Here is a 22,677-nt window from a genome sequence, read left to right as displayed (position 1 = left end):
CGGGAGGCTCAGCGTGGCTTATCCCTATGGAAGGAAAAGTTCCCTTATTGCCTTTCATTGTGGCGCGAGCAGGACCATGTCACCTCCTTTCCACAGTACATGCCACTGGGATATAACACTGGGCTAGTTTGGGGAGGGAAAAGTCATTTTATGGAGGGAAAAGACCCCAGAAAGCCTTAACTCTGCATCAGCCCCGTTTTCCTTTTGGAAATGTTCCTCATTTGGGTGTTTTTCCCAGACAAAAATCTCTCTGCCCTGAGCTTGGAGGGGGTTTTCCCACCTGGCTCTGGGTGGGAAACAAACCCCTTCCACAGGATAACCCCAACCCTTTGATTTCTGTCCTCCCACCTTTCCCTCCCTCCCCTTTCTCGCTCGCTCCATCCTGCTGCCACTCACCTCTCCTACACGCATCCCGTTTGATTTGGTAACTTCCCGTCATGAGAGCTAAAGGGAAAGGAAAGTGCTTTATATTCTCTATAATCTGCTCCTTAAGCCTTGGGAGTTTAACAAGCCTGAGTGGATAAAGGAGGAAGTTTGGGGGGTTGTGGTTTTTTTTGTACCGTGCACTGAAGGTTTGGTTGAGCCGGGAAGAAATGGGAGAAAAGATGGAAACGATTCCAGGTAGGTGATTTCCATGGCTCTTCGGTGTCTGTAATGGGGGAGCTGGAGAAGAGGAAAAGCTCCTGGGTTTATTTGGCTTTGCTTTTCCTTTGCAAAATCAGCTTGGGAGCCAGCATGGTCTTGGCTTGAGCATTTGCTTGGGGCACCAAGCTCCAAAGCTCACCCCAAATATAAGGTGGGGATACATGGGTCTGTATCATCTTCCACTGCTCTGCAGCAGTGGGAAAGCAGAGAAATGGCTATTTGGAAGGAGAAAAATCTCCCAGAGCTGGGGTTTTCTTGAAGAGGAATGGAGCATCTAATCCCATGGGATGTGCACCTCAGTCTTCTCTATCTTGTTGGGTGGGAAGGTGCCATTCTAATCCATGAAACCCCAGGAAAAAGGTTGTTGTGTGTTCAGAAGGACCATGATAGTGGATGGCTCATATGCCAGAGCCTTAAATCAGGCTTAGTCCCACTGCACAGCTGGATTGCAAACCCCGGGAGAACCAGGTTCATCCATCTCCTATTTTACCACCTTTTTAATTATACCTAAAACCAGAACAGGAATTTTGGCTTGGAAAAGCATCGCTAGGTGAGGTTTTACTGCTGGACCAAAGTTGGGGTGTGAAGGGCTCTGTGAACCTCACATTAAAGGAGGTATAAATCAGTGTGACTGGTCTGTCCTGTCTGCTTATCCATGGAAATATAGGTTCTTGTATATGTAAAATTATCCCATATTAAGGCTAAGCTGGATGTGGTTCTGGCAACCAGGTCTAGTTGAAGATGCCCCTGCTCACTGCAGGGCATTGGAAAGTTCCTTCCAACCCAAACCATTCTGTGATGCTCACCACTGTTAATGACGGGCTAGTTCTGTGTCTATGGGCTCAGTTCTGATCCACTGCATCTGAAATCACAGCAGAGGTTTGATTTCAAACAGCTGGCAGTGTTTTCCCATTGTAAAAGCTGGTTCAAGGAGGTACAGATCTGCTCTGGGCACCCATTGAACTGTATCTTGCAAGAAATAGGTGCAGATTTTGGGGTGGCTTTGTGGGTTTTAGCCACTGTCACTGCATCTGACAGGTGCTCACTGCAGGGGGCTGGAACTGGATGAGCTTTAAGGTCCCTTCCAACCCAAACCATTCCATGATTCTATGATCAGTTATAGCCTTGTGTTCCGCAGAGGTACCAAGCCCTGGATGCTGCTATTCAGTGTATATTCCCCAGCTGCTTTGCAGGATTGATTCAGGTGCTGAATCAGATTCCCAGGAGGAAAAAGCAGGAGGCTGGTGCTGTCCCAGGCACGAAAGGGTCCTGCAGGTGAATAAAGCCCATGAATTCTGGCTGCGTGGCCAAGCCCCGGCATTGTTGGTTTAGCAACCGGCTCTTTGCTCGGGTCAGTGAGCGGTGGGAAGCCGTCGGGAAGCTCATGTTCTGTGTTGAGAGGTGGGTTTATTCCTTAAACAGGGGGAGAGTGGGGAAAAAGCTCCCAAAACACCCTAAAGAGCTCTTTCTCTGCAAATTTGCTTATATCTTTAATGGTTTCCAGTGGTTAAAATGTGTCACAGCCCCAACACCCCAGTGCAAGATGCTTGGGGAACCCTCTGGCAGGCTGATGCAGGAGAAGGGATCCTTCTTAAGCACTGAAGGTGGGAATTTGGGCAGAGTTGGGAGCAGCCACCACCAAGCCAAAGATTTACCAAGCTCCAACCCTTCGCCCTCCCCTGCTGCAAAACCACGAGTCCCCCTTTTTGAACAAATCCATCCAGAGATTCCGACCAAAACAGTAAATTCACAGTAAATTTCCAGTAAATTCCCTTATTTCTACCATTTTCCATGGTCTGGCTCGTGTATTTGCTGTGATTTTTGCAGGATATGTCAGTTTTGGGCTGCAGAGCACAGCATGAGGCCGGGGTGAGGGGTTGCCAGCACCACACTGACTTCATCCCCTCTTACGGGAACAGCACTTTAGGCTTAAAGAGCTGTGCCCTCCAGGCACGTAGCCCAGCTCTAAAATTAACAGGAATATTAATAATCATAATAATGAAGCTTATGGAAGTGGAAGGAGGAACTTGACAACAGGGCTTTAGTCCTGGTGGTGGGGTTTAAAGAGCTTAAGCAGTTAAGCAGGCTCAGCCTAGAGCAAGGGACATCCTATTCTTTCACGGCCACTGCGACTTGGTTCTTGTCTCCTTTGATGGGGAGAAAAGGCAATGTTCCCATTTCCTCCCTCCTCTCACGCATGGCAATTTAATATACCTGGTTTTTATAGGTACTGTATTACCCACCTTTCTTATTCCCAGGTTTGAGAACAGAAGGATCCTACTAACAAAGACATTTCTAAGGTGGATGAATCCCTACTGTATTAGGAGAGGGATACGATCAAAGATTTGATTAAATATACACCATTTCCATGAAGCCTGGCATAGGGCTGAGTTTAACCTCTTGTATGGATAACAGGGCAACTGGAGAGTGGATGAATCCATGCCACTTCCAGGTTCATATCCCAGTGTTTAATTCCTCCCTGCAACCAAAATGATGAGGCTTTACTAGTGAAGCACCTGAAGATGGAGAGGGTTTAAAGGGAAACCCAGCCTGGCTTTGTCTTCAGGAGGAGAGGGCAGATCCATCACCCTTCCATGGTCACACTGGATGGGTGCAGTCCATGGGGAATGCTCCAAAGATGAAAACCCCTTTTCCCATCAATTGGGAGCTTTGGCAGGAGGCGACGTGTTGCTGCTCCCCTTCCGTAACATACCACAGGAGGCAATAAGTGGCCTTCCCTGTCTGGTGGGTTATTTGCAGCAAGAAGCTGGATTTTTCCTGCAGAAATGGTAAATTTTTATTATTCCTCTCAAAAGATACATGTTCCCCTTGGGAATCCAGTGGGAAAATGTGTTCTGAGCGCTCATGCATCCTGCTATACAGTGCTGGAGACCATATTACTGATAGCAGACAGCTTGAACCTGGCAAAATCAGGCTCTGTGGTAGGGAAAAAATGTGGGATACCCCATGGAAACAGGGCACATAATGCTCCTGAAAGGGGAATTTGACTATGTTGTATATAGGACTGGCTGCATTCCTTAATTCCCAGCCCAGACCTATGGATTCTTCTACACAGCCTTCGCTCATCCTTTCACCAGCATCCCATATCTCTTTGCACAGGGATTTTGTGAGAGGATTACCTAGAATTCCCTCAGTCCTCAGTGTCTCTCACCTTAGAGGTTTTCCTCAAAACCTCCTTTTTCTACCCCAGGATGTTAACTAGACCCGCAGATCCCTCTTTACCCATCCTGGGGCTTTCCTTATGGGATCATCTCACCTCCGGTCGATGGTAAAACCTCTTTTCCCCACCCCTGGCAGTGTCTCCAGCTGCCGAGCGCCTCCGTTACATCCTGGGGGAAGATGATGAACCTCCCAACCCCACGCTCTTCACGGAGATGGACACACTGCAGCACGATGGTGAGGAGATGGAGTGGAAAGAGTCGGCCAGGTGAGATGCTTCGGGTTGGAAATGTGTTTGGGAAAGATCTCCTAAAGATCCCTGCATGGGAAAAGGGTCTGGGAATGAGCATGGCTCTTAAAGAGGTTAAAAAAGCTATGCCTGGGTTAGGCAAATGCATAAACCAAGGTGTTTTGTGAGCTTAGCATGGCAGAGGAGAAAGGGAGGAAAGGAGGAATATTTCATCTCATCCCACATCTCCCAGGTTGGATCAACCGCAGAGCTGGAGCTTTTCCCATTCCCAGTCATAGCATGAGAGCAAAGCCCTGCAGAAAGGGCTGGGAAGGTATAGAAACGAGGGCTTTACACCTCCAGTATATATTTCCAGTTGGGAAACCGGAGAATTAGAGCAAAGAGCTGGGAAATGGGAAGAGGGGATATAAAGGGACATTTTCCCAGGTCTTTTTTCCCCCCATACTTGGCCAGGTCAGGATTTAAACTTCTACTCCTCAAGCAATAATAATAAAACCCACCTGCATCTTTAATAGAAGTAGGAGAGTAGTTGCAAGTGCTGTTCACCTTATGGAATTAGGAGCTTATCCAAGGGGAAAATCTCAAATCCAGGTGGGATTTTCTCTCCCTAGACTCAGCTGTGTAAGGGCTGGTAGGGCTGGGGGATTTGGGGGAGCTTTGGGATGGGTGTCAGGGATGCTGATGGTATCCCCAACCCTTTCCAAGCACATGTGGGATTGGCAGGTGTAGAACTTCACCTGAGAGCAGGATCAGGCCCTGTGGGTGCTCATCCTATCTCTTGGGCTGGTTATTTGCATCCTTTGCAGGTTGGAACTGTATAATCTTAAGGTCTTTTCCGATCCAAACCATTCCATGATTCTGTGATCATCAAATATGTGGAAAGCTCTCAAGCATCCTTCTCCTTGCATTGGGGTTTTCATCAGGGAAGGGATTGAGATGGAGGTTTCCAAATTCCCAGCAGGAGGATGGAGGTTTCTCAAGTCCTGGATTTCCGCTCTCCAGTGGGGAATGGTTCAGCCGTTTTAGCCACAGGAGAGCAGCTCCTTGCTGGGCTAAATCCACAATAAATGCCAATAAATGGAAATCAAGAAGCTGAGCACAGCAGGGAGATGGAGTTTTGCTTTGGAGAAAGGCTCACGGGATGCTGATCCCAAGGCAAAGGTGCTGCTGGAAACGTGCCTCGAGTCCCACACACCGGCCCGAGTACCTACCCCATGTGCTCACCACTGGCACTAAAGCCAAATGTTATACTTTTGGGCATTCTGGGGTTTTGTCCCCACCACAAACTATTCCTAACACTCCGTTTGGAATAACCGTTTGGGTTTTTTTTCAGTAGGGACACCCAGGATTTTCTCTGCTGCAGCATTTTAATGCACCCCCTTGTAAGCTGATACAATGCTGGGTTCTCCCCATCCTCCCTCTGCAGCTTTCATGAGCCATCAGCTATTCCCAAACCCCTTCTCCTCCTGTATCATTTCCATCTGTGTCAGCCAGAGCCAAAGTCCCACTTGTACCAGTTAAAAGTTGTAAGGTTAAGCCTTAATCCATGGAGCCTGCAAACCTCCTGTAAAGGAAAAGCAGCTTTAGTCCCCAAACTGATGTCTTGCTCTGAAGCCTTTGGTTTGTAAAGTTAAGGAATACAGGTAGAAGGGCTGAATTCCAAGGGCTTGCAAACCCCCTTGTCTCCCACCATGGGAATGAAGCCTGAGCATCGCTAAAGTGTTGCAAAGCCATTTGTATTGCCCTACATGCATGGCTGGTCCATGTGGATGCAGATCCTGGCTAAGGCAAGGTCAGCTCCATGGGAAAACCTCTCCCATCTCACAGGAGCCATTTGAGGAGGGTTGAGGTCAGTGGTGGAGCTGAGAGGTTTTACTCTGCTCTGCAAGCATGCGAGCAGTATTTTGTCTAATGATGTTACTTGGTTTCTCCATTCCCATCCTGAAGAACAAGGGGTGAACAAACCCAGGTTTGCAAAGCTGCAGAAGGGAAACTCCACAGGAAAAGCAATTCTCTTGTTCCCTTCTCACACACCATCCCATGCCCAACCTCTCATTTCAGGTGGATAAAGTTTGAAGAAAAGGTGGAGGAAGGTGGGGAGAGGTGGAGCAAGCCCCACGTGTCCACGTTGTCCTTGCACAGCCTGTTTGAGCTGAGGACGTGCCTACAGACAGGAACGGTGCTCCTGGACTTAGATGGCTACTCTTTGCCCCAGATCATAGGTAGGAAACAGCAGGTATTAACGGTTTCAGATGGCTTTTCCCCCACGTCTTTAAGTGCTGGGAACAGATTTAAATGTGCTTGCATGGGATTGAGCAATGACAGGAGTTGAGATCCATCAACTTGGTTCAATCAGTGTTGTCTTGAGCTTTCTATGAGGGTTTGCAGTGTGGTAACCCATGCGCCCCTCTTATTTGGTGCTTGCAGACGATGTCATTGAGAAGCAGATCGAGGATGGTCTGCTCAAGCCAGAGCTGCGGGAGAAGATAAGCTATGTGCTCCTCAGGAAGCACCGTCACCAAACCAAGAAGCCAATCCACCGGTCCTTGGCTGACATTGGAAAGTCTGTCTCCTCCAACACAAGTGAGTCCCTGTGGTCCAGCGTTGGTGGCATCCTTGAGTCTTTGGTGAGACAGCTTGGAGGGAGGAAGATCTCGGAAGGAACTGGGGAAACCCAATAATTGAGGGCACCCATCTATTTATTGCATGGAGAAAGACCTCAAAAAACAAGTGCAGACGAGGCCATGAGGATGCTCAGGGGCTGGAGCAGCTCCTGTATGAAGAAAGGCTGAGAACGTTGGGGCTGGAGAAGAGAAGCTGCGTGGAGACCTCAGAGCAGCTTCCAGTGTCTGAAGGGGGCTATAAGGATGCCAGAGTGGGGCTCTTCATCAGGGACTGTAGGGATGGGACAAGGGGTGATGGGTTCAGACTGAAACAGGGGGAGTTCAGGTTGGAGATAAGGCAGAAGTGATTTATGTGAGGGTGCTGAGGCGCTGGCACAGGGTGCCCAGAGAAGCTGTGGCTGCCCCATCCCTGGCAGTGCTCAAGGCCAGGTTGGACACAGGGGCTTGGAGCAAGCTGCTCCAGTGGAAGGGGTCCCTGCCCATAGCAGGGGGGTGAAACTGGGTGGTCTTAAGCTCCTTTCCAACCCAAACCATCCTGTTATTCTATGAACACTCTGTCACTGATGGCTTTAAGGATAGGGGTAGCCAGAAGCCAAAGAGATGTCTGCTGAGATGGACACGGGCGTTGTGTGAGGGACAATGGCATTGGCGGTCACTTGGCCAAGAGGTTTTCTGGCACAGCAGCCTACAGAAAAATCCTGTCTGGGCTGGGGTTGAACCTATTTTTGAGCCATTATAAAAGGGCATTTGTTTGTTTTCAGGCTAGATTATTTACTTAGGTTTAAACTGAGGTCATCTGGTGGAGCCTGGGATTTGCCGGGCTTCAGCTGCTCCTTGGGTAGACAGGAGCAGCGGCACCCACAAAGTGCACATGGAAGAGGCCATCAAGAAGCAATATTCCCACCCCATGGGCATCCCCAGGTTTCAAAGCAGCCATCATCTACGTTGGAGAAGTAGATATTTGAGCTAATATTTGCCCACAAGCCTTCAAAATGGAGCTTGACTTGGAAATGTTGTGGTTAGTCCCTGTAGGTAGGAAAAATACGGACATCGTCTGTATTTCTAGTTCCTTGCTGGGATGAGGCATCACTTGGAGTTTGCAAATAGGGCCACCAAGGACAGGGTGGTCATGGGCAGAAGCAGAAAGCTCCCTCACGTTTGTTATGCCATTGGCAACTCCATGATATATAGATAAATACTGCTGGAATGTTGAATCAGGGCCATGCCCAGTGGGAATTTCATCATTATTTTTAGGGGGTGAGGATAGACAAATTTCAAATGTAGGGTTTTTGGGGGGATAATTGTTGGATTAAAAAGCCAAATAAAGTGTTGGGTCATCCTAAATAACAGAAATTGCACTTCAGAACCCGTTCATAGCCTCAAAAAGAGTACTTATAAGGTGTGGGGTGGTGCACGGAGCCTCTGCAGTGGGAAGACTTGGGTGAGGGCAGTTTGCTCTTTGCTAATGAGATAGAAAAAGGGGAAATGGCTTTAACCTGCCCGAGGGGAGACTGAGATGAGCTCTTAGGCAGAAGCTCTTCCCTGTGAGGGTGCTGAGGTGCTGGCACAGGGTGCCCAGAGAAGCTGTGGCTGCCCCATCCCTGGCAGTGCTCAAGGCCAGGTTGGACACAGGGGCTTGGAGCAAGCTGCTCCAGTGGAAGGTGTCCCTGCCCGTGGCAGGGGTTGGAACTGAATGAGGTTTAAGCTCCCTTCAACCCAAACCAGGCTGGGATCCTATGGGTGAGATTAAAGTGCAAATGTGAGTAAGAGGGAAAAGCAAAATGCTGATGTATCAGAGCTGGAAGGGTCCCATCTGTGCTGGGCAGCTGATTTCCAGCCTGGCCTCTTGCCTTTAGCATCACCCAATGGTTCCCTATATGGGACCTGCATCTCCTCTAACTGCTCCTTTCCCGCAGCCCGCAGCCCCGTCCGGAGCCCGGCCGCCGGTGCCGCCTTCCACCGCTCCACCGAGGACCTGCGGATGCGGCAGAGCGCGAGCTACGGCCGCCTGCGTAAGCCAAGGAGGGTGCTGGGGAGGTGGAAACAGGCCTGAAAGAAGCAGGGAGATCAAAATGAGTTGTAATTCCACGGGGATCCCACCCCAGCCAGCAGTGAGGTGGAGTTTGCATAGCCAAAGGTTGGCTGGTATCAGTCAAACTCGTATTCTTGGGCTTTCATCTTACTGCACCTGGTGTGCAAGCTTAGCTCTAATAAATAGTATGGTTTGTACTCACATTGAAGTCCTCCCACTATGTTTTCACCTTGCACGTGGGGCAGGAATTCAGCTGTGCCTCAGGGGATAGTTTTTCTTACCTTTGAAGACAGGCTGAGAACACTGGGGCTGTTCAGCCTGGGGAAGAGAAGCTGCGTGGAGACCTCAGAGCAGCTTCCAGTGTCTGAAGGGGGCTACAAGGATGCTGGAGAGGGGCTCTTCATCAGGGACTGTAGGGGTAGGATAAGGGGTGATGGGTTCAAACTGAAATAGGAGGGATTTAGGTTGCAGACAAGGCAGAAGCTCTTCCCTGTGAGGGTGCTGAGGCGCTGGCACAGGGTGCCCAGAGAAGCTGTGGCTGCCCCATCCCTGGCAGTGTTCAAGGCCAGGTTGGACACAGGGGCTTGGAGCAAGCTGCTCCAGTGGAAGGGGTCCATGCCCGTGGCAGGGGTTGGAGCTGGATGAGCTTTAAGCTCCCTTCAACACAAAGCATTCCATGATTCTCTCTCATCTCCATCAGGTCACGCGCAGAGTCGGAGCATGAACGACATCTCGGACACACCGAGCACCGACCAGGTAATCACCCCCAAACCATTAGTGCAATGGTGCGAGGAGCATCTCGGACGTGGAAGGGACACTGTGCTTGTGAAGGTCCATGTGAGCCTTGTGCAGCTTCACTCGGTCGATAAGCACATAAATTCCTAATTAGGGAAATGAATCCATGTATTGATCCCTGCTGACTCATGGGGAAGCTGTCCCAGAAATAATACCTGTGCTTGCGAGTTGAACACAGAGAGGGACGTGTGAGGATGCTGACGTAGCTTGAGAGTCTCAGGGTGGAGAAAACATTCCTTAAAACCTTTAGGTAGGAAAGGAAAGGTTCTTGGAAGTGTTTTGGGATCCTGCAAAAGCCTTTGCTTGGCATTTGGAGGGGATAAATCCCATCCAAGCACTGAGGACTGCAAACATGGACACAGCTCTTGAGACAATGGTCTGTAAATAGAGGCAGGTTCCATTTTTCCCTCCATGATGGATTTTTTTGCAATGGTGGATGTGAATTTAATCCATTGGGAGCTTTTCCCCCCCTGGTTTGCTTTAAACTGGAGAGCTGAGATGGAGCTCAGGCTGCTCAGGCAGTTTGTGGCCAGGTATTTGCTTGCTGATGGATGGATCCATAGGGTTTGTGCTGTTTTTCTGCTGGATGTCCCATTCCCATCGAGGCATTTTAGCTGGGAACTGCTGATGCATTCTATGGGCTTCGTTTTGTTTCTGTTTGTGTGGGATTTCAGCATAAACCTAAGGGAAAACTAAACACAGTGTGGGATAAGGTTGGGCAGGGTCTTGAGCAATCTGGGCTAGTAGAAAGTGTCCCTGTCCGTGGCAAGGGGTTAAGACTGGATGAGCTTTAAGGTCCCTTCCAACTCGAACCAGGCTGGGATTCTATGATAACAGCTTGCTTTTCCCCAGGGATGCTTGCTGGGGTGGTGCAATTTAGGGGGAAGCAAAGGATGGAAAATCATGTGTTGCTGGGAGCCATGGACATGCCAGGATATTGGGAAAGCAGAAGGTTTGCAGGGCACCTTCCAAAATCACAACTCTCAATAAACCAATCCAGCTGGCCCAAACGAACCCCAAATCTCAGCCTCCAGCAGTGGGGTGCGGAGGGTTAATCCCAAAATATGCAAAGCATTTAGGTTTAATCACCCTATTAGACCCACTACAAAGGGACTTTTTAAGTGTTACATGAAGCTTAGTGGTCACTGTTAACTCCTGCTCTTGCTTATTCCAAGCAGCACTGGAGGAGTTGCTTTATTATTATGATTTTTTTCCATTTGGGTTTAAAAGATTAGAAAGGGGAGCGCTTGCTGCCCAGCTCACATGCCTCCCCTCATGCTGGCATATAGATTATAATAACACCCTGCCTGGGTTGGTATTGAACCCTTTTAAACTAATAATGAAAGAGCTGCAGGGGAGAAGAGACCCGGGGAGTAAATCCATGCGTGAGGTTTCCTACTTCCATCATTTGTTCCTGCTCGGAGGATGAGATTGAGGAGGAAAGAGCTACAAAATCATTCCCTGTGCACAGCATCCAGTGGTGTTTCTGCATTGGATAGGGAAGGTTGGGGCTGCAGGCTGCAGATGGACCTGCAGAAATGCACGGATCCTCATTTTTTGGCAGTGAATTCCATGGGGTTTTCCTTGTGTAGCACCTCCTGCAATCCACCCAGTTGCATGTCCTACCAGGGAGCTCCAGGCGTGTGGTTTCAAGTTAATCTTGGGCTTAGTGGTGGTTTGGAGTAATGAAGAAATAGAGCTTGATGAATCCTTGCTGGTTCTTGGGCATGGCTCTTAAATCCCACCTCTGTGAGTCCTTGGACTGTCAGAGATGAAGAAGTCTGAGCCTCTGGCTTCAGCTTTTCATTAGCAGTGTGGAAAATGGGGGGGAAAGGTAAATTTTGGCCACCACTCCCACCCCCAACCTCGTCTTTCCAACAGCTGAAGAACAAGTTCATGAAGAAGATCCCCAAGGATGCAGAGGCATCCAATGTGCTGGTAGGAGAAGTGGAGTTCCTGGAGAAGCCCTTTGTGGCTTTTGTGCGGCTCCTCCAAGCGACGATGCTGGGAGGGGTGACAGAGGTGCCGGTCCCCACCAGGTAAGCACAATGCCTTCAGGTCCAAAGTGGTCTCATGATACAGATGGTGGTGGTTCGAGATTGCCAACATGGTGCCTTTCCCTCCCCAGGTTCCTTTTCATTCTCCTTGGTCCCGCGGGAAAAGCCAAATCCTACAACGAGATAGGCAGAGCCATTGCGACTCTCATGGTGGATGATGTGAGTAGATGCATCACCCCGCCCTCACCAGGAACCCTGTTGCCCTGTCACCCCACCAAATGAGCTTTAAAATCCCATAATAACATGGGACACGTGTACTGGATGCTGTTCCCAGGTTGACACCTCTCCTCTCTTGACCCCCAGCTCTTCAGCGACGTTGCCTACAAAGCCCGGGATAGAGAAGACCTGATTGCTGGCATCGATGAGTTTCTGGATGAAGTCATTGTCCTGCCTCCTGGGGAGTGGGACCCCAACATTCGCATCGAGCCACCCAAAAAAGTGCCCTCGGCTGAGAAGAGGTGGGTGGGAGATGTGAGGCTGTGGCCATCCCCATCTCCTGGTTTGGAGATGCTGGATCGCAGCAGCTTTGTTTGCCTTCATCCCTAGAAACAACCCCTGCAGGTGTTCCAGAAATGCTGCTTCTTCAGCACTTTTTTTCCCCTAGAGCAGCTCAGAGCTGTTTCCACCTTTGGGCTGGGGAAATCCAGCTCTTGATCTTTCCACATTCACCCCAAACCCCGAGCTCTAATGAAGGTGGAGAACTACACCATGGCCCTGCATCAAGACTGGGTTGGTAGGGCAGGTGCCATGGCCAACGCTGGTGGCTCTCTCCCCCAGGAAATCGGTTTTCTCACTGAATGAAGTGGGGCAGATGAATGGCACGGCTGGTGGGGCTGGCGCTGGGGCCAGTGGAGGAGGCAGTGATGATGGGGAGATGCCTGAAGTTCATGAAATCGGGGAAGAACTTGCATGGACCGGCAGGTGAGCAAGCACCCCACCACCCAAAACCCCATCAGTGTCTTCTCTTGGCTCACCCTGTGGTCTCAGGGACACGGAGGGGTGAAATCCTTTTGGGCACAGGGCACAGGTCCTTTGTGGTTTCCCCTTAGGTTTTGTGGTGGCCTCTATCTGGATATCAAGAGGAAGCTGCCCTGGTTCCCAAGCGACTTCTATGAAGGCTTTCATATCCAGTCCATCTCTGCCATCTTGTTCATCTACCTGGGCTGCATCACCAACGCCATCACGTTCGGGGGCTTGCTTGGGGATGCTACGGACAACTACCAGGTAAAGGCCAAGGAGAGGGGGTCACTTTGGCTTGGGGACAGTGAGATGGGATGGGATGGGGTGGGTTTTACCTTCCTTGTGCCATGCCAAGCCTTAATGCTGGAGATGGAAATTCATTGCCAAGTGGGACTGGCGATCCCGAAATACCTACACAAGGGGTAAACCCATCTCAATGGCAATGCCAGGAGCAATGGGACATGGTCCCAACAATCCTATACAGATCCAAGGAGAGATCCTTAGTTCCCACCTCTATCAGTGGGGTAGGTAAGGTGGCACAGCATCACCACAGTGCTGGGTTTGATCCACCCCCAGGGTGTCATGGAGAGCTTCCTCGGCACGGCGATGGCAGGCTCCATGTTCTGCCTCTTTGCTGGGCAGCCGCTCATCATCCTCAGCAGCACTGGCCCCATCCTCATCTTCGAGAAGCTGCTCTTTGACTTCAGCAAGTAGGTGCTGGGAGATGCCGGGGGACCTGGGACCCATCCGTACCGGGATTTGGGCTGTTCTCCAGCCCACAGCGTGCTCTCACAGGGCTGCTCATCCCATCCTTTATTCCCACTTTCAGAGGCAACGGCATTGACTACATGGAGTTTCGCCTCTGGATTGGCCTCCACTCTGCCCTCCAGTGCCTTATCCTGGTGGCCACCGATGCCAGCTTCATTATAAAGTACATCACCCGCTTCACAGAGGAAGGCTTCTCCACCCTCATCAGCTTCATCTTCATCTATGATGCCATCAAGAAGATGATCGGAGCCTTTAAGTACTATCCCATCAATTCGGACTTCAAGCCGGACTATGTGACCATGTACAAGTGCGAGTGCATTGCTCCCGACCCAGGTGAGTACACATCTGTTTTTTGGGGAAAGATGAAGGGGTTGTGGGGTCCTGCTGGGAGTAAATCCCACTGGATCATTGGCTGAGGACATGGAAGGAGGCAGCTGCCTGGTCAGCATGGGGTAGAAAGACCTTGTCCCCCTCCTCTGAGGGTTGTTTGGTGCAAGATGGAAGTAGAGCCTTGTCCCCCATGGATGGAAGCGTTGGTGCTTGTCAGGACACAGCAAATGGTGCCGGAGAACTGAAGCCTCAGCCTGGAGCAGCCAGACCTAGATGGATAAAAAAGAAATATGGGGAAAAAAAAGGACATTTTGGATCATTCCAGCCCGCTGCCGATGGAAACATCTCCAGAAAATAAACCAGAGGGAATTTGTCCTCTCCGGGGTCTGCAACACCCCAGGACATCCCACTTGGATGTGGAAACCTCCTTGGACTGCTTTTCCTTCTCTTTCTCACTCCTTTTCGTAAAGGAGAGGCCACTGAGCTTGGAGCAGATGGTCTTTTGATGGCTGCCCTGATTTTGCTCTTGGATGGATGTACTGGATGATCCCCCACCCGAATTGTGAAGCTCAGATTCTCCTACGGCCACCTGGAAAGGAGCGGAATCTTTGCTTTGGTCTAATGACAATGACCACTTCCTAAAAGCTAGGTTTAACTACAAAGTCTAAATGCTGGTGCTTTTGGGGAGTATCAGCTGCAGACAGGGGAGGCAGAGAGGTGTGATAGTGAATTTCTCACCAGCAATAAAAGCATCCAAGACCTGCCATGTAACCTGTTCCCCAATACATCCGTCGCTGCAAGAAGAGATCTTACCCTCCAGGATGGGAATAACATTTATTTGGTTGAGTGTTGTATTTCCCCTTGATTTCTGTTCATCAACCACCCGCTGAACAACTGATCCCGTTGGGTTTGGAAAACCCTGCACACAGTAGAGACAACACAACCCTTCCTAAGCCAAAACCCTCCCAAATCTGACCTGCAGGAAAGCAAAGCCTGATGCCAAATTCCCAGGGAACCAAAATATCCCAAACAGGACTGTGACCACCTCCATCCATCCACATGGATGAAGACGAAGCCTTTAGCCTCCAGGGAGGTCTCCCCCTTTTCCAAACCCCATCCCAAGCAAATCCCAGGCTGCTAAGAGGCATTTGCACCCCAGAACCTGAAGCTTGCCCTTGCTGCCCTGGACACCCACAGCAATGGTATCCACATTGGATTTTCCATTCCTTTAGCTCTTGAGATATGATATTTATTCCCCTCAAAATCCTTTTTTTTTTTTTTAAATCTTTTTTAATCAGTTCTGATTTTTGATTATTATAACTGATTTGTCCCATATTTGTCTCTGCTGCACACATCAATTTGGGCTGATTTCAATCTCAAGTGAGTATCACCTTCTAAATATTAAAACTCTTTTAATCTCTGATACTCTTCCCCCATGGGGAGGTTTTGCTGTTCTATTTTTTCACCATGTATTTGGCTTTTCTCTCTGCTCTGCTAAGAGGGATTCTGTAGAGCTTTGGGACCCTCTTTTACCATGCCACCAGTGGGATGCTAGCCTTAAAGTTGTAGAAATCACAAACAAGGCTGGTTTCTGGCAAAGTAAAAGCTTATGGAGGAATAATAATAATTAATAAATAATAATAATAGTAATAATAATAATATAATGATGATAATGCTGTTTTCTGGAGCCTGGTTTTGGCAGCCCTAGGTCTCTGTGTCTAACCCAGCAATCGCTTCTCCTTCGTTAATCCTCTACGCCAGGGATGGAGGCAGCAGGTTGGGGCAGCAGAAATTCCCACATGGCACAGGAAGAGGATGGAGCAGAGGGAAGAGGGCGGGGCAGAATGGTCCTGGACCCCACTTAGGGGCACCCCTAAAGAATGTGGGTGCTCCTGAAGCTGCGGAGCTGCATCGCCCGGAGAGCTGCGGAGCTGCTTTTTGCACTGGAAGCGAAGGTGCCGGGGGGTAGAAATGATGGAGATTTTTGCAGTGAGACACCAAAACACCCCTAAAATACTATAAAACCCCCAAACAAACCCAAAATAACAAATTTCAAAAGCAAATTGGGCATAATTGGGTGCTGCCTCCCAAAACCAAGGCTGCTTTTCCAGTCTAACCCCATGGTTTGAAGATGTGGGTATCGGGATGCTGGTGGCTTCCTCAGGAAGCTCCTTTAAGCTCAAGGAGCTGGGAAGCTCCTAAAAGTACTTCCACCGCCCCGGGCACTTGCCAGCCCTGGAAGCAGAAGATGATGAAGGAGAATCCGTGTTCTCCACTGGCACACGGGATTAATCAGGGAGAAGTGGCTGTGGGGTTAGAACCAGGGGGTTTTCTCCCCACATCCCGGTCTGCCCTTGGGATGCTGATCCCTGTGTGGCTCCTGGAGGATGTGCTCGACCCCACATTTGCTTTGGCACCAGCTGGGCTCAGCTGGGCCTCTCCGGGTGAAGCCCGGCTGCTTTGAGTGCCATAACCTCGATATTAGCCCAAAACCTCAATAACAAACTCCTTTCCCGCAGCCAATGCGACCTTGTTCGATGCTTCAGCTCCAGTGGCACCAAACACCACTAATGTTTCTCTGGTAAGCGAGTTTGCTCATCCTGGTGGGAAATGTGGGACAAGGGAGGGCAAATCCAAAGGACTTGTGCATCCGGGGAGCGAGGCGTGCTGGCTTGGAGTGAGGGGAATGCAGGATTCGCATTGATTTGGGTTCATGGCTCAGCTCAGCAGCACCAAATCCCCACTTTTTTCACCCAAATTACTAAGCAGCTCCAGGATTTTCCTGTGGGTTTGGGGTTCCCAGTGGCAGGAAACTGAGAATACCCTTTTCCTTTGACGTAAAACCCTGATTTTGCTCTTTTTGGCTGGGAAATCCCCTCTGCCCTGCACACCACAATTCCCTAAATGGCTAATTTTGCTTTTTGGGCCAGGAAATGCCCCTTTCCCGGCCCACTGCAATTCCCTAAAACACTAATTTTGCTGTTTTGGGGGTTTTCTTCCCAGTACAATGCTATTAACCTCACAGCTCTGGACTGGACCCAGCTCAGTAAGAAGGAATGTCTCAAATACGGCGGCAGCTTAGTAGGGAAATCCTGTAAGTTCGTGCCTGACCTGGCCCTGATGTCCTTCATCCTCTTCTTTGGGACCTATTCCATGACCTTGACCCTGAAGAAATTCAAGTTCAGCCGCTATTTCCCCACCAAGGTAAGGGAAGTGCCAAGTTTTACCTCCTTCTTTTCCGAAAGGGAGGAAAAATGGGAGCTGGTGGTCTCCTTGCTGGATGCAAAGAACTCCAAGAAAAGAAATCCCTATTTCTAGATGTCGGTAGAGATTAGGGGAATCCTCCTTTATTTGGGATCCTTTTGGCTGCTGATTTGGCTCTTGCATGCTGAATAACCCATTCCCAAAGGGCAAAAACATCTGCATTTTGACAGTGATACCCAGGTTATCCGTGAATGAGCAGAGCTGGAAGGATGCTCAGGGAAGGATGCTGAAGCAGGAGCAAAACTCCATCCCATTAATAACCCTCAGCATCCCATTACTTACCCTTTCCACCCCCATTTCCCTGTCTTGCTTCCAGGTCAGGGCTTTCATTGCTGATTTTTCCAATGTCTTCTCCATCCTGATCTTCTGCGCAGTGGATGCCTGTTTCGGACTGGACACCCCTAAGCTCCACATCCCCAGTATCATCAAGGTTCGACTGCTCCTCACCTCTCCATCCACACTCTCTTTCCAGCTTCTCAATGGTTTTGGGGATAAAACATGGCTCCTGCAGTGTCCAGGCACCTTCTTAGAAGCTACTTTGTCTTTTCCAAGGGAATATTCTAATTCTGTGACTTCTTTTCCTTCTGTTTTTCTTTTCCTTCCCTTTTCTCTTTCATTCTTGGCAGCTGCGTAAACTTATTAGTGATTTCTCTATCTTTATGTCCATACTAATGTTTGTGGGGCTGGATGTGCTTTTCGGACTCAACACCCCAAAGCTCCAAGTGCCTACTGATTTTAAGGTAAAATAAACCCCCTTTAGAGTAAAACATTGCCCCAAATGTCTTTACCCCCTGCTGTCAGTATTGCTGTGGATGACGTGGGGAGTCCCAGTGAGCATCAAGACAAAGTCTAGGGCTGAGGCATGTGGATGCTGGGGGTGGTTTGGGTACCGCTGCATGGTGGTGGGATTCTGGGGCGGATACAGGATGATGGAATCAAGCAGGTTGGAAAAGAGCTTTAAGCTCATCAAATCCATCTGTTTCCCCAGCACTGCCAAGGCCACCACTGACCCATGGCACTGAGGGCCTCGTCCCCACAGTGTGTGAGCACTTGCAGGGACGGTGACTGCAGCCCTGCCCTGGGCAGCCTGTTCCAATGCCTGAGCACCCTCTGGGCAAGGAATTGTTCCTCAGCTCCATCTAAACCTGCCCTGGGGCAGCTTGAGGCCATTTCCTCTTGCCCCATCCCTTGCTCCTTGGGAGAGCAGGCTGACCACCAGGACAGGACAACGTTCAGAGGCGATGGGGTTCAGGGTGATGTGGGGCTTCCCAAAATGTCAGCGCTGGGATTTTCTCCCTCTGTGCTCAGCCGTGGTGTCCAACCCTCTTCTCTTCCCTCCCCAGCCCACCCGTGTGGACCGAGGGTGGTTCGTGTTTCCCTTTGGGAAGAACCCGTGGTGGGTTTACCTGGCGAGCGCCCTGCCCGCCCTCCTCGTCACCATCCTCATCTTCATGGACCAGCAGATCACAGCCGTCATCGTCAACAGGAAGGAGCACAAGCTGCGGGTGAGCCGGGACTCGTCCCATGCTGGGGGACACAGCATCACTTTGCGTACCGCCTGCATCCCTGCGAGCACCCACTTTTGGGTGCTGCTGCAAGGTGCAGGGGGGGGTTCACCCTGGCCATACAAAGCAGGAGCTCTCCCTTTTCTTTCAAGCTGTATTTCTGGGGTGACAAAGCCTCCAGGGTGTTAAATTCATCCGGTGTAGTGTGGTGGGGGGATATGGGGTGTGTTGCAACAGAGCACGGTTCAATAGGAGGATGCAGGGTGCACTGCTTGGGATGCAGGGTGCACTGCATGGCAATGTAGGGTGCACCAGGGGGATGCGTGAGAGCAATGTGAGGTGCTGCAGGGTGCACCATGGCAATGTAGGGTGCACCAGGGGGATGCATGAGAGCAATGTGGGGTGCTGTAGGGTGCAGCATGGCAATGTAGGGCGCTGCAGGGGGATACATGAGAGCAATGCGGGGTGCTGCAGGGTGCACCATGGCAATGTGGTGGGTGCATCAGTACAAAGTGGATTGCAGGAGGGTGATGCAGGGTGGTTTAGGATAGCCTGGGGTGATGCAGGGTGCATTGTGGGGTTCATGAGGATAATGCAAGTTGCTTCAGGATGACTTGAGGTGTTGCAAGGGTGTGCTGTGGCAATTTGGAGTGCACCAGGGTGATGCAGTGTGTATGAAGCAAAATGGAGTGCTTCAGGGTCATGCAGGGTGCAACCATGGCAATGCAGGGTGCATGAGGGTGATGCAAGGTGCTCTGCAGTGATACAGGATGCTTCAGGGTGATGTGGGACGCATTGATGCAATGTGAGGAGCATCACAGCAATGATGGGTGTACCAGGGTGATGCAGGGTGCACTACAGCAATGTGGGGTGCCTCAAAACGGTGTAGTGTGCACCATAGCACTGTGGGATGCATCAGGATGATGCAGGGTGCACCGTAGCACTGTGGGATGCCTCAAAGCAATGCAGGGTGCACCATAACACAGTGGGGAACATCAGGGCAATGCAAGGTGCACCACAGAACTGGGGGGGGGTGTGTCAGGGTAATGGAGGGTACACCATAGCATTGTGGGGAGCATCAGGGTGATGCAGGGTGCACCACAGCACTGTGGGGTGCTTCAAGGTGATACAGTTTGCACCATAGCACTGTGGGGTGCATCAGGATGATGCAGGATGCACCATAGCACTGTGGGATGCATCAGGATGATGCAGGGTGCACCATAGCACTGTGGGGTGCATCAGGATGATGCAGGATGCACCATAGCACTGTGGGCACTTCAAGGTGATACAGGGTGCACTATCGCAATATGGGATGCATCAGGGTGATGCAGGGTGCACCATAGCACTGTGGGATGCATCAGGGTGATGCAGGGTGCACCATAGCACTGTGGGATGCATCAGGATGATGCAGGGTGCACCATAGCACTGTGGGATGCTTCAAGGTGATACAGGGTGCACTATCGCAATATGGGGTGCATCAGGGTGATGCAGGGTGCACCATAGCACTGTGGGATGCATCAGGGTGATGCAGGGTGCACCATAGCACTGTGGGATGCATCAGGGTGATGCAGGGTGCACCATAGCACTGTGGGATGCATCAGGGTGATGCAGGGTGCACCATAGCACTGTGGGATGCATCAGGGTGATGCAGGGTGCACCATAGCACTGTGGGATGCATCAGGATGATGCAGGATGCACCATAGCACTGCGGGCGCTTCAAGGTGATACAGGGTGCACTATTGCAATATGGGGTGCATCAGGGTGATGCAGGGTGCACCATAGCACTGCGGGCGCTTCAAGGTGATACAGGGTGCACTATCGCAATATGGGGTGCATCAGGGTGATGCAGGGTGCACCATAGCACTGTGGGATGCATCAGGGTGATGCAGGGTGCACCATAGCACTGTGGGATGCATCAGGATGATGCAGGGTGCACCATAGCACTGTGGGATGCTTCAAGGTGATACAGGGTGCACTATTGCAATATGGGGTGCATCAGGGCGATGCAGGGTGCACTATGGTGATGCAGGGTGCTTCAGGGGGTGCATCACCGGGGAGCCCCCCACCTTGCTGGTCCCTGGGGTGCACACAGGACCAGCTTCCCGAGCCGTGTTGCCCCCCCACCCTGCCCCTCCTGGGTGCTGTGTTGCAGAAAGCCGCAGGCTACCACCTGGACCTGTTCTGGGTGGGCATCCTCATGGCCGTGTGCTCCTTCATGGGGCTGCCCTGGTACGTGGCAGCCACCGTCATCTCCATCGCCCACATCGACAGCCTGAAGATGGAGACAGAGACCAGCGCCCCGGGGGAGCAGCCCCAGTTCCTGGGTGTCAGGTGAGGAAGGCTCAGCCATGCTCTTCCTTGGGGTGAGGAGCCCTAATCCAGCATGGCCTCATCCTGCTCCTCTCATCATTCCAGGGAGCAGAGAGTGACGGGCATCATTGTCTTCGTGCTGACAGGGATTTCTGTCTTCCTGGCCCCCATCCTCAAGGTAAAACATTCCTGTTCCCACATCCCTGCTCCCTGCCTGCAGATGGGGGAAGAGAAAGCTGGATTCTCCCACACCACCATGGTCTCCAGCACCCGTTCCCATATGTGGGAATGGGCTGCCACCTTCCCTGGGGTAAGCAGTGTGTTCCTCCCATATCCCCAGTACATCCCCATGCCGGTGCTGTACGGAGTCTTCCTCTACATGGGCGTCGCGTCGCTGAATGGCATCCAGGTGAGTGCTCCTCCTCCTCCTCTTCCTCCTTAATGTCCATGAAGCGGCAAAACACGGGAATCTTGTCCCCAAATTTTGCACTCCAATATTTGGATGCATCCAATATTCCCAGCTGTGGGGGACACCAGATACGCAAAACCCTCCAGAAAACACGTAAAAACCCCCCAATTCCTCTTTTTGGAGGCTAAAAGAGGGTTTCTCCGGGCAACGTGGGAGCCTGGGCAATGGGGCCAAGGGCTAACAGCAGCCTTCATCCCACCACAGTTTTGGGACCGCTGCAAGCTCTTCCTCATGCCGGCCAAGCACCAGCCCGACTACGTCTTCCTCCGGCACGTGCCGCTGCGTCGCATCCACCTCTTCACGCTGGTGCAGATCATCTGCCTGGCTGTCCTCTGGATCCTCAAATCCACCGTGGCCGCCATCATCTTCCCCGTCATGGTAAGAACAACCCCAGGCAGCTGCTGCGACCTCGGTTACACTCATAGGGTTCCAGATTGGTTTGTGTTGCCTTAAAGCTCATCCAGCTCCAACTCCTGCCACGGGCAGGGACACCTTCTACTAGGGCAGCTTGTTCCAAGCCCCTGTGTCCAACCTGGCCTTGAGCACTGCCAGGGATAGGGCAGCCACAGTTCAGTCCCATGGTGTTGCCTGGGTCTGGGGATGAAAGATGCTCTTGTGCCTCTCCCCTCCTAGATTTTAGCCCTGATCCTGGTGAGGCGGCTGCTGGATTTTGTCTTCTCCCAACACGACCTGGCCTGGATTGACAACATCATCCCCGAGAAGGAGAAGAAGAAAGAGGATGACAAGAAGAAGAAGAAGAAAGGCAACAAAGGAGACAGCAGCAGCGATGAGGAGGTGGGTGAGCGGCTCCCATGGATGGGGAGGACATCCTGGACCAGCCATGGAGGGAAAGGTCCCACCAAACCCTCCACTTTGGTGGGTCTGGGATGAAGATCTTTGATTCATTGAGGTGTTTCACTGCATTTACTGATCGAGGGGCTTTGAGTGATGCTTAGGGGATGGACAGAGGCTCCAGGGAATGCTCCAACTGTCCTGAAAGCTGGAAAATCATGGAAAATACTTATATCATTAGGAAGAAGAGCCCAGATCCCATGGTTGAGGGAACAGCATCCATCGTATGGTGGCAAAGCATCACTAAACCCCTCCTGCAGACCCTTCCCCAGGCAGAAGAGCTGAGAGTGTGTTTGGGAAGAGGAAGGCAAAGCCTCCTCCTCCTCATGCACCCACTCCTGGGGGTTCTGGGTCCCTTTGGGTGCTCCTGGAGCTCACCCAGGTGCTGCCTTCACCTCATTTCCCCACTTTCTTCCCCAGTTCCCACCTCCCTCAGTCATTACGATCCCTATGGAGCCCCTGCCAGCGCAGCCCCGAAATGGGGGTCCCCATTGCCTCAGCCGTAAGTAAAGAGCTCAGGAGCCCTTCCTGCATTCCCTATTGCTTCCTAACCTCCCACACCAGGATCTGATGGCACTAACACTGCTGAGAGATGCAGCCTGGATCCATCCCGTTGGAGCAGGGAGGAGGGTTTGC

The 22,677-nt window shown here is 51.1% G+C and overlaps 1 protein-coding gene across 3 annotated transcripts in view; it reads left to right on the top strand.

Annotated features, from left to right (window-relative positions):
* The window catches only part of SLC4A5 (solute carrier family 4 member 5), a 29,096-nt gene that overhangs the window by 4,660 nt on the left and 1,759 nt on the right, over positions 1 to 22,677 (top strand). For all 3 annotated transcript variants that reach the window (XM_061478964.1, XM_061478965.1, XM_061478966.1), the window contains 21 exons: positions 3,964 to 4,093; positions 6,137 to 6,297; positions 6,503 to 6,658; positions 8,616 to 8,711; positions 9,432 to 9,487; positions 11,408 to 11,565; positions 11,655 to 11,742; positions 11,887 to 12,041; positions 12,361 to 12,504; positions 12,633 to 12,807; positions 13,120 to 13,253; positions 13,373 to 13,644; positions 16,161 to 16,222; positions 16,645 to 16,845; positions 17,222 to 17,335; positions 18,249 to 18,410; positions 20,563 to 20,741; positions 20,826 to 20,898; positions 21,061 to 21,129; positions 21,394 to 21,567; positions 21,823 to 21,984. In XM_061478964.1, coding sequence (XP_061334948.1) covers positions 3,964 to 4,093; positions 6,137 to 6,297; positions 6,503 to 6,658; positions 8,616 to 8,711; positions 9,432 to 9,487; positions 11,408 to 11,565; positions 11,655 to 11,742; positions 11,887 to 12,041; positions 12,361 to 12,504; positions 12,633 to 12,807; positions 13,120 to 13,253; positions 13,373 to 13,644; positions 16,161 to 16,222; positions 16,645 to 16,845; positions 17,222 to 17,335; positions 18,249 to 18,410; positions 20,563 to 20,741; positions 20,826 to 20,898; positions 21,061 to 21,129; positions 21,394 to 21,567; positions 21,823 to 21,984 — 2,921 coding nt within the window. The remainder of the gene's footprint in view (positions 1 to 3,963; positions 4,094 to 6,136; positions 6,298 to 6,502; positions 6,659 to 8,615; positions 8,712 to 9,431; positions 9,488 to 11,407; positions 11,566 to 11,654; positions 11,743 to 11,886; positions 12,042 to 12,360; positions 12,505 to 12,632; positions 12,808 to 13,119; positions 13,254 to 13,372; positions 13,645 to 16,160; positions 16,223 to 16,644; positions 16,846 to 17,221; positions 17,336 to 18,248; positions 18,411 to 20,562; positions 20,742 to 20,825; positions 20,899 to 21,060; positions 21,130 to 21,393; positions 21,568 to 21,822; positions 21,985 to 22,677) is intronic.

The sequence above is a fragment of the Pezoporus flaviventris genome, unplaced genomic scaffold (assembly GCF_033815535.1).
Source record: "Pezoporus flaviventris isolate CSIRO_AGI_PZ_B2104156 unplaced genomic scaffold, CSIRO_AGI_Pfla_v1 ptg000138l, whole genome shotgun sequence".
Lineage (NCBI taxonomy): Eukaryota > Metazoa > Chordata > Aves > Psittaciformes > Psittacidae > Pezoporus > Pezoporus flaviventris.
Note: the sequence above shows the minus strand (reverse complement) of the source record. Positions and strands in the feature narration are given on the sequence as shown.